Source organism: Lactuca saligna, chromosome 2 (genome assembly GCF_052625555.1).
Source record: "Lactuca saligna cultivar CGN05327 chromosome 2, ASM5262555v1, whole genome shotgun sequence".
Lineage (NCBI taxonomy): Eukaryota > Viridiplantae > Streptophyta > Magnoliopsida > Asterales > Asteraceae > Lactuca > Lactuca saligna.
In genome coordinates this window covers 780,024-790,616 of record NC_136418.1, presented here as the reverse complement: position 1 = coordinate 790,616, position 10,593 = coordinate 780,024, and the positions used below count along the sequence as shown (strand labels likewise).

At 31.4% G+C, this 10,593-nt stretch overlaps 2 protein-coding genes across 3 annotated transcripts; one reads left to right on the top strand and one right to left on the bottom strand.

Moving 5' to 3' along the window:
* The first annotated feature begins 2,890 nt into the window (after nt 1-2,890).
* Nucleotides 2,891-6,337, top strand: LOC145030562 (uncharacterized). The gene is made up of 8 exons (XM_078978917.1): nt 2,891-3,172; nt 3,522-3,609; nt 3,755-4,302; nt 4,389-4,488; nt 4,906-4,959; nt 5,168-5,254; nt 5,338-5,466; nt 5,670-6,337. Exons 1-8 carry the CDS (start codon nt 3,138-3,140, stop codon nt 5,976-5,978), a joined length of 1,350 nt encoding a protein of 449 aa, XP_078835043.1. The 5' UTR covers nt 2,891-3,137; the 3' UTR covers nt 5,979-6,337.
* Nucleotides 6,338-7,043: 706 nt separating this feature from the next.
* On the bottom strand, nt 7,044-10,336 carry LOC145030561 (Calcineurin-like metallo-phosphoesterase superfamily protein). Of its 2 annotated transcripts, none has more exons than XM_078978915.1 (9): nt 9,975-10,336; nt 9,410-9,637; nt 9,206-9,327; nt 9,054-9,114; nt 8,816-8,956; nt 8,602-8,709; nt 8,310-8,538; nt 8,005-8,238; nt 7,044-7,327 (listed from the first exon to the last, which is right to left on the bottom strand). In XM_078978915.1, exons 1-9 carry the CDS (start codon nt 10,095-10,097, stop codon nt 7,245-7,247), a joined length of 1,329 nt encoding a protein of 442 aa, XP_078835041.1. In that variant the 5' UTR covers nt 10,098-10,336; the 3' UTR covers nt 7,044-7,244. The 2 variants fall into 2 exon arrangements, with proteins under 2 accessions (XP_078835041.1, XP_078835042.1); XM_078978916.1 differs by having other exon boundaries at nt 7,044-7,310.
* Nucleotides 10,337-10,593: the final 257 nt, after the last annotated feature.

Here is a 10,593-nt window from a genome sequence, read left to right as displayed (position 1 = left end):
ACCTGTCTTCTTTAACCATTTGACATAATTTTTAATACTTAGTGATGTTAGGGTTAACTTTATTCCTTAAATATATTCACAAAAAACATATACATAAAAAATTAACTACGTCATTTAAACTTTTTAGTTTATTATTGTCGGTCTCAATCCTGAATAAAAGATGAGGGTTTATAACACTAAATATAGTAAATACGAAAGGGACTTAAATTTTTGATTTGCTTAGAATCCTGAAACTGATTGAGCCACCACTCTTAATTCTGTCACGTATATACTAGCATATGTTATGACTAACATTACTAAATTTACTATCATCCTATCTAGAAATGGTTTTCACATTGGTGGAACATTTATTACCCATTTCACAACGTGCGAGGTTAGATAAGACCTTTACTCATCTAATTATATATATACTAGACGTAACCTCGCGCGTTGCGCAAGAATGCATCTAAGTGGTTAAAATAATTATAGAAAAAAAATAGAAATATGTTGAAATTTACGTTTTGAGTCATGTTTTGTGCATTAACCGAATTATCAAATAACATAAAAATCCATCAACTTATATTTTGATACTATCTAATATAGTTCATACCTTATAAACTTTACTTTTACTTTTATAATATCCAATATATATTATAAGTTTTTGTATAACATTAAAATAATATACTTTTCTTATGTCCTATAATATCTTTTTGGATAAAATAAAAAATAAGTTGTTTTGAATGAGCTATTAATAAACCATACTGAACTAATAAGCTTTGTATTATACTATTTATATTACACCAAAACATCGAAGGTTTCATATGTGAACTTTCAAATATTAAACAATGAAATTAAGAATAAAGTCATACGAAATATATCATTATACATAAATGTCATCAAGAGTTTTAAAATAAGTCGATTAGTAAATATGATATTTTATTTTATTTACATATTTTGCAAAGCGTACGTTTGACTTTATGTTGGTGTACCGATAATCATCTTCCTTAATTTGTACCTAAAAAATTAAGGTGAATATGAATATAAAATAGATATTACTAAACATTAATATAAATAATTAAAAAGGGTATGTGGATCTCGTACCACCAGTTAAAGACAACATATCTCTCTAGTGGTATCGATTCCTATGTGAAGTTGAAGTAGTCATTATATATACACCTTGTTTTCTAATTACATAAACAAATATGAGTAACCAAACATAAAAATGTTATCTTTATGTTGAAAAAATATTTTAGTTAACTAACAAATTAAATAATATAAGTTTAAGAGTTAGGAGGTTCAAAAAATTAATATTTTTATTAATCAATCAATTAAGTAAGACATGTTGAAATTTTTACAATCATTATTAAAAAGCATTTGAAATATTAGATTTTAAATGAATTTTTGTTGAAGTGTTTTGACCTCTATTAATATATATATATATATATATATATATATATATATATATATATATATATATATATATATATATATATATATATATATATATATATATATACAGAGAGAGAGAGAGAAATGGAAAGTATAACATATGTATGAGTTTTAATTAATTATCTTTTTGAAACGGTACAATTACAAAACAAAAAAAAACATATTTAAAATATTTAATTAAATATTTTTTACATCACCCTATATAACATATGATCAATATATTAACGATTAAACCACAATAGACAATGACTGTATTACAATAATCCAAAAACGAAGAAAATATAAAAATGAATTAGTATAACAAACTTAAAAATTAAAAGCTCTAATATAATAGCGTATCTCCAAAAGTGGTCATAAGATCTTAACCCAACACAAAACTTTTAAGTTTGTTTTCTTTCTGAAATTTGTATAGGATTTATATGCATGTCTTCCCAAAAGATTGACTTTTTTATAGTAAATTTTTCACTAAATGCTAATTAAACATAATATAAGTTATAAAATTTTTAAGTGTTAAATCATAATTAAGAAAATTTTTGAGTTGCATTAGTTAAAAAAAAAGTTTCAAATGAATGTTGTTTGAGGAAGTTAAAAAAAAAGGTTTAAAATGCATGATATTCAAAAAAAAAATGTTAGCTTTACAAGTATGTATGATATATTAAATCATGTGGATGTTTGAACGGTAAATTTTTAACATTCATATTTTGACCCCGTACTTTTCTTTCCTTCACAGATTTGTCATAGGAGTTTAGGACTTTTGGTTTTTGCCACTACTTTTTCCACACTTTTTCCAACATTATTTTGTTGGTGTTATATGTTATTTTTAAACTATCACTTCGAGTCATTTTTTTAGAAAACTTTAAATTATTTCGAACTCGTGCGAAGCATGGGCACTTTTCTAGTTTAGATGGTATTAAGATGAGCTCTTTTCTAGTTTAGATGGTATTAAGATTCACCATCAACGTGTCACATTTATTATTTTAATAAATTTCACGAAAGCAAATATTGTATTTGAGTTTGGAGAGTCTTGTAACGATACCATCTAGACCAACATGATGCATATTTATAAGCTCTCCATACCGGAAACTTCACAAGTGTAGAAAACGTATTTGTCTTGCCGGCATTTTCACCCATCGGAATTTTGGCCGTGGGTATCCCTAGATACCATTCACCTACTCTTTAATTTATAGGCTATGGTATTGTTGTTGTGGGTTATCTAATCTTTAATTTATAGGCTATGGTATTGTTGTTGTGGGTTATCTAATCACAAAATATTAATTTAACCAAAATGTTTTGTTTTACCATCCACTCTTCCCTACCCAACATTATTGCGTCGGTCTCTCTCTCCACTGCCACTATAACCTGATTTTTGTTATCGATCAACCATCATTGTATTCTAATACGTCATCGGCCCTACCTGTCCCCTCGGCAATCCCCAATATCTCTCTCTACCCTGTATCTATTCATTCATCATATCCATCATGGGTCGGGTGGCCTTCCTCCCCAATTTGTCGCTTTCTTTTTCAACCCCTTCCTCATTTCCCTTCTTCCTCCTTTGAATTTTCTTTTAACAGCAGTCAACCCAGTCTTCATATTAAGGATACCCATTTCTGTCACTTTCTGCATATACCGCTATAAATTATACAAGATACTGTCGGTGACTATCATCTTCTTCGCCTTCCCCTTCTCCTGCGTCTGAACTCATCAAAACCATGCCCAGACTCAATTCCGATTCGACTCGCAAAGGGTAACTTCACTTTTTGTTCGTGATTCAGTTTTTTGTGTCTAAAGTTTAAGCATTTATTCTTTTCTCTTATTGACTGATAACTGTTTGCTTCTGTTTTAAACAATGTGGGTATGCTTGATTCAACCATATATTCTGAAAAAGTATAAAGGATGCATGTTGATTCCAACAGTTGTTTCATTCGGACTTCGTTTTGTGGACATTCTCCTGTTTCGTTTTCACAGGATTTTTGTTGAAAAACCGATTTTTCTTTCTAATTTATTTCAAAATCGATTGACCCCGTTTTGGTAAATGGGTCCTCTCTCTTTTGCTTTGTTGATAAGATTTGTATGCGATTTTATTTATGTTGCAGTGATTCTGGGAATTATGGGCAGAGTTTTAATGATCAACAGGGTGTACTAAATATGTCGCCGACGCCTTCATCTTGCAACTTATCTCCAGTTAGTTTTTCTCTTTTATACATGGCATGGGTTTTGCATTAAAATACCTTGAAATCGATTTGAATGATTTCAGAAAATTTTCACAAACACTTCAAATTCCAATCACCCGATTTAAATTTTTTTTGTTTGTTGTATTTGTGTGTAGTCATATGTGGAATTGGTTGAAGAGATAACCTCCATTGAAACAGAAATACTTCATTTAGAACGGCATCTGCTTTCACTCTATCGCACAGCTTTTAAGCCACCACATCGTCACAATACAGACGAAACGCCGGAATCACATTTTCCACCCATTTCCGATCAGTCATGTGACAAATTGAAGACAAATGATCAAATTCCAAAATCATCATCTAGAAGAAAAGGTGGTCATCGTAGCCTCGGGGATCACCTTGGAACTCCTTGTACCGATTTTGCCCTTCCTGATAGACTTTCTGAAGACATGGTGAAATGTATATCATCTATCTACTGCAAACTTGGGGTTGGGGACCCAAATCAATTTCATCAAGGACCTTCTGATTCTTCTGATTCATCATTATCCTCTTCGAGTACAATATCTACCAAAAATCTTTCTGATACTTGGAGTACGTATTGTAATCAGGAAAGAGGGCCATATGGGGATATGATACAAGTCTTGAAAATAGGCTTAGATGATGATACTTTCAATTATGCTGCAAAGATGCTAATACATTTCAGGTAAATGATTTTATTTTTGTATCTTTAGATTTGGTTTTCCGAAAGGGTTTTTTTTTTTTTTTTAAATTTTTTTTGAACTTTTGTAGAACATTGGTAAAGAAACTTGAGGACATTGATGTTGGGAAAATGAAGCGGGAACAAAAGCTTGCGTTTTGGATCAACATTCATAATGCTTTGGTGATGCATGTAAGTCATTTAACTTCACCCTCCAAACATTTTTCTTGCATTATTGAAACTAGAGTAAGTTACATTTTTGGTCCCTGAGTTTAGCTATTTTTTCCCAGTTTTGGCTCCAAAGAGTTTTTTTCTCTGGCAAGTTTTCCCTTATTTGAGATTCTTGTAATGTTTTTGGTCCCCATTCCAAGTAAAAATTCTAATTTTTTGGATTCCGAGTGTAGCTGATTTTTGCAATATTGGTCCTAAATTTTGTAAAAGGGACCAAAAATGTTACAAAAACCTGAATATAGACTAAAATTGCAAGAGCTACCAAAATTGAAGCTTTCAACTATACTCAGGGACCACAAATGTAATTTACTCTAGAAAGATTTTTTTTAACCCTATCTGATTTTGTTTTATTTTTTATTTTTTTTTGTTTTTCTGCAGGCACATCTAGCATATGGAACTCATAGCAATTCAAGAACCAATTCCATCTTAAAGGTAAAACTTATACCATTCTAAATTTTGGGTAAATTACAATTTTTGTTCCTGTAATTAGCAGATTTTTACGGAAATGATCCGGTTTTTTCATTTTAACCTATTTCGTCACTGAAAAGTATTTTGTCACTCTTTTAGTACCTGAAGTGGGCACCTTTAATAGATGAGCTATAAATGCATGTAAAATGACCATTTTGCCCCCTTGATTCAGGCAACTTATAACGTGGGAGGACACTGTATAAATGCGTATATCATACAAAGTTCTATATTAGGAATCAGATCACACTTTAGGGCCTCGGTTTGCTTCTTATCTTTATCTCACCATCTTTTAAAATTATGAATTTTTAACTCATTTTTAATAGCAACTTACTTTGTGAACAGTGGCTACACTCATTGTTATCCCCAGGGAGAAAATCGGCAACAGTGCCTCAACATCATGTTTATGCGATTGAATACCCTGAGCCTCTTGTCCATTTTGCACTCTCTTTAGGAACATTCTCTGATCCAGCGGTATGTACATTGACAAAACTACCCATGGGGTTGTTTAATGTTTTTTTTCCCCATGTATGGGTATAGTGGTTGAATGGGTAATGATGTATGTATGGATAAAGTTTTTCTATACATAGCGTTTGATCATTTGACCCTTAAAAGCCAAAAAAAGTTTGAACAATATTCATCAAATTTGACAGAGTATTAATCAAATATTAATGTAGGTTCGAGTGTACAAGGCGAAAAATATATTTGGGGATCTTAGAGTTGCTAAAGAAGAGTTTATAAGATCAAATGTCCATATGCATAAAGAATATTCAAAGGTATCTGTACCTAAGATCTTGTACTACTTTGCAAAGGATATGGCGTTGACTGTACCTGGACTTTTGGAGATGGTCAATGCTTGCCTACCAGAAAGTCAACGGAGAGTAATTGAAAAAAATGTTGACAAGTATGTTTGTTGGTTATCACAAAGTTCCATATTTGGTTATGTGATTCATAGAGATGCTATTGAAGGAAGAGTGTTTGTTTGATATGTATTTTGCTGTTTCTTGCCATATTGTGGTACATATGAATATGATACGATATAGGAGGAAAGAGGTGTACAGAGTTTTCAGGGATCTTGATGTCTGTTGTTTCATCTTCTGATGGGGTTTCTTCTTTTTCTTAAACACCCTTATTAATTATTACTTGTATTTTTTTTTTCGTGTGTCAAAATGACATGGAACGCAATACTTTCTTAGTCTTGTAGAGTGTGACACTTGTTTTTAGTGGTTGTTCCGTTCTATCATATAAATAATAATAAAAAATAGGTGGTAGAGTTTAAGGTTAACTGAATCTTGTTTGTATTTTGTTGGCTTTTAGTGGAATAGAATTGCAATATAATTTCTCATGTTTTTTCTATTCTTTTTTTTTTTTAGATTGTAAATAAGAATAGTCGGTAACTCAGATATAATTACAAATAATATAAATGATACTACAAGACTGATAAGAAAAATACGATAACAGAAATAATAAATAGTTATAATGAGAAAAATTAGTAGCAAATGTTCTACTATAGCAATTGGTAATAATAATAATAAATATCAATAAAAGAAACGAACGTATAAAGAAAATAAAATAATTTGCACCCTAAGATAATGCAGTTTCCTTCAAGCGGTGGGTGTATTCTCAGATTTCAAGGGAATTCAGTTCCTTGATATTTTCAATCAGAAAATGATATGAAATCTGGTTAAATGAAAAACATCTTCCTATTGGATTTAATCGAATCCCATCAAATCTAACATGCTCTTGCTTTTAACATGGGGCCTCTAATCATGCCAAACGGAAACACACTCAAGTGGAAGAAAAAAAAAAGTAGTTCAAATGACTATCTCAGGAAACCTGTTCCACAAAATAGTTGGATTTGACAATTCTAAGATTCAAAATCTTTGCTCTCATAAAATAGTCTCACGCACTAAGAGATTGTGATTTGACAAATCTTAGTTCTTACCCAACGTATATTTCAGCTTTTTTGAGAAATTGCCATGATTTTGAAAAAATGTCAAATATATCTTCTTTTTTTTTTTTTTTTTTTTTCTAAAAGCCAAGAATTACGATGAAACAACAAAATCCATCCAAATTACTAAAAGTAAAACCGACATAGCCTATGTCATATTCAGCTTGTGACAGAAAAAGAAAAAGAAAAAAAAGAAAAAACCGGATTTGATTAATTTGTTATAAACATATAAACTTAGACTCTACGTATTATATTCTAAATAAATCACCAAAAAGCATCTACAAAATTTCAGTGAGTCAAGTCAATCAAGCTTGCACTTCCGCAGGCATTTAACCATCAACGAAATCACCACGTACAAACCTCCTACCTGCACCACAATCAGCACTACAACAAAAAAAATAAAAAAATAAAATAAAATAATAAAGTTAAATAAAAAGTCAACACTTCACACCACCTCCACTTTCTCAAATTTTCATTACGCTTTGTGTTTAGTTTGCAGATTCTGATGGATTCCAATGGAATGCAAGATTCCGTTCCATAGTATTTGTTTGGTTGCCAAAGAGATGGAATTGAAAATCATTTTTTTTTTTTTTTTTTTTGATGGATTTCACCATTTCTTCTATGGGAGGGTGGAAGGAAAGGTATTCAATTCCTTTCTTCCTAAAACACCACTATACCCCCCTTATATAAAAGACTAAATTACAAATTTCGTTCCAGTGTTTTCTGTTTTTCCTTTTCTTTTTGGTTCAAGTCCACAGATGAAACAGTGATATAAGAAGAAAATTTTCAAAAAGTTTCATTTTTGGGCCTATAAACAAAAAAAGCACAGGGACCAAATTTGCAAATTTCTCTCTCTCTCTCTCTCTCTCTCTCTCTCTCTCTATATATATATATATATATATATATATATATATATATATATATATATATATATATATATATATATATATATATATATTGAAGTATAAATAAAGTTTCAACCAACCAGCTGTGCCTTTTTTTTTTAAAAAAAAAAAAAAAAAGGTAAGGGTAGAATTGTAATTGAAAATATAATAACATACCGGTTACAAAAAAGGAGAATAAGATAGCCAAGCGATGTCTTGTAAGCCATGGTAAATCAACTTCAAGATTACAGTGTTGTTGGGGTAATTGCGTCTTTTTGGTTTTGGTTTTAAGATCAGGCAATGATGTAGTCACACTATTAACAACCTCACCACTTACGCCTCTCACTTCAAATCTCAAACTCACGGGTTTTGCCTCCCAATCTACTTGTATAACTCCAAAATTAGGTTGTCCTATACATTATACATTATAAATTATAATTTAAAAATTATAAATAATGGATTAAATAGGGAGAAAGAGAAACCGTATGTGCATGATTTGTATTTGCAGTTGTTGTTGATAACTCTCATGGTGGTAGGTGTGACCCATGCCAAGAATCTCAGCCCAAAATGTAGAAATGAAGGGATCACCTTCTCAACAGCTTGGGTAAGACCACTTGAGGTGATGTCATACAAGGGATACGTGGTCCCACAATCGAATCGTGTTATTTCTCCAAAATGTACATCTCCACTTATGAATACAACCCCATCTCTCTGTTATATTAATAAATAAAAATTAAAACTCTCAAATCTCAATCAGAATAAAAATATAAATACCTTGCTATCTGATATCATGTTAAAAAGATGTTTTCTGTCGCTTGGAAAACGTCCCCAGCTCTCCATGTAGAATAAAGGACCCGTACATGCTGAAAGATTTGATACAACCTGAAATTTAGGCATCCATTATTAAACCTCTAATTGTATTCTTTGTGATTGTATTTGGCATAAATGATAAACTGATGATTATTTGTGAAATAAGAAAGTTATATACCTGAATAGATGAACCAATTATTGTTATTGCTGAAGGTTGATCATTCAACTCCTTTTCTAACCACTTCCATTGTGCAGTTCCCAAAATAGTTCCATCACTGCGTAGGGGGTCTCTGTGGTATCTAGTATCCAAAAGAATCACCTAAACCCAAATAAGTCAGATACACATACACTACGCATCTATATATTGATAAGAAAAAAAAAACCAAACAAATCCAGTAATATATAACAAATAATACCTTGATCTGTCTACCCTCAGGACCAAATGTGTAAGATGCATAAACACCAGCCTGCTTACGTCTACAGAAGCAAGCATATCCCCATTTGAGTAATTATCAACAATAACATGGAAAGTGGAAACTGCTTTTTTTTTTTTTTAAGCAGTATTTACCTTGGACTATCATGGGGTTCATCCAAGAAATCCAGCATAAGCTTTTGATTGGTATCTTTCCCTTTAAATTCTTTCCCAGCATCATTCAATCCATAATCATGATCATCCCAAGTGCCAATCACCTACAATATACTTGCACCATGAAACAATACCAAAACTCAGTGTTAATGAAGCCCAAAAGTTGTTTAGGAAGTAAAGAAGCACCTTAGCAATCTCACGGAGACGCGAATAACCATGATTCTTCTTTGCAATCTTGTATTTCTCTTGCATTTCATCCACTGAAGAAGGAACAAACCTAGGAACGTTCTTCCATGGCCCAATGGTTCTCTCATTCCCAAACAATTTAAAAGGCCTCCTGATATCTCCATATATATTATCCCCAAGCCAAATAAAAACTTGAGGTTTGAAATTTACTATAGCGTCCCATATAGGCTGCAAATAAGAGATTCAAATTCGGATTAGCCCTATACCCTAAAAAAACACCCCTTTCTTTTTTCAAAAATACAAGCTCTACCTTCATTTTCAACTTCAAAACAGGTAGTTATGTATAGATCATTTTATTTGCAGTATCTATTATAGCATAAAGTTTTTGCAGTCGGCAATTGATGATTGAAAAGCTTTTTGTATTCACGTTCAATTTCCATATCAAAACTAAACGTTTGACATTAAAATCAAAATCGTTTGACATCAAAAATCAAACTGCACTTCTTTTTGTTCTTCCTCGGGCTAGTAATACACTAATTTTGTCATGAGAACAACGGAATTCTACCTGTGGAGAGGTCTGATTAGCGCAAGAACCAAATGCAATTCGAGAGATGAGAGCTTCTTCAGGAGCAGCAACACTGAAACTGAATGCCGTTGCTATCACCATCCACGTCAGTACCGTTGCCATTTGTTCAAGTTTCTACAACTACTGTTATGGAATACGATCAAGAAATTTAATCGGTTTGAGTTTTATGGGAAAGGGGGTTTTGTGATCGACGTCGATTGTAGGCGGTTTATATAATGATGAGAAACACAAAATGCACTGAAATGCAAAACATCAATTCACCACCTTGTGTACTCTGAAAACGGAAAAAAGGAAAGTGCAAAAGCAAAGCCCTTGGGTAATTGGGTTAGATCTCCTTTCTAGGATCTTTACCCTGGTTTGTTTTGGTGGGTTTTCCTATTTTATATTTCAAGCAATTTTTTTTAGCACGGAAAATTATATTCAAGTCTTAAACTTGTAAAAAAAATGTTTTACCGTAACTTCATTTTTATATATAGATTGAAATATGTTTATATAAATTCAACATTTATTGTATGGTGTAGAATTGTAGAAACCAATTAGAATTGAAAAATAGATAAATCATTAATTAAATAAATAAGATGATTCGGTAATTTCATTT

Coding starts and splice junctions, on each gene's coding strand:
- LOC145030562 (XM_078978917.1), top strand. CDS start 3,138: ATGCCCAGACTCAATTCCGATTCGACTCGCAAAGG. Junction 4,303..4,388: donor AAGATGCTAATACATTTCAG/GTAAATGATTTT, acceptor GAACTTTTGTAG/AACATTGGTAAAGAAACTTG. Junction 5,255..5,337: donor GATCACACTTTAGGGCCTCG/GTTTGCTTCTTA, acceptor CTTTGTGAACAG/TGGCTACACTCATTGTTATC.
- LOC145030561 (XM_078978915.1), bottom strand. CDS start 10,097: ATGGCAACGGTACTGACGTGGATGGTGATAGCAACGGCATTCAGTTTC. Junction 8,539..8,601: donor ACATGATATCAGATAGCAAG/GTATTTATATTT, acceptor TTAATATAACAG/AGAGATGGGGTTGTATTCAT. Junction 7,328..8,004: donor ATTCTCCTTTTTTGTAACCG/GTATGTTATTAT, acceptor TTTTTGTTGTAG/TGCTGATTGTGGTGCAGGTA.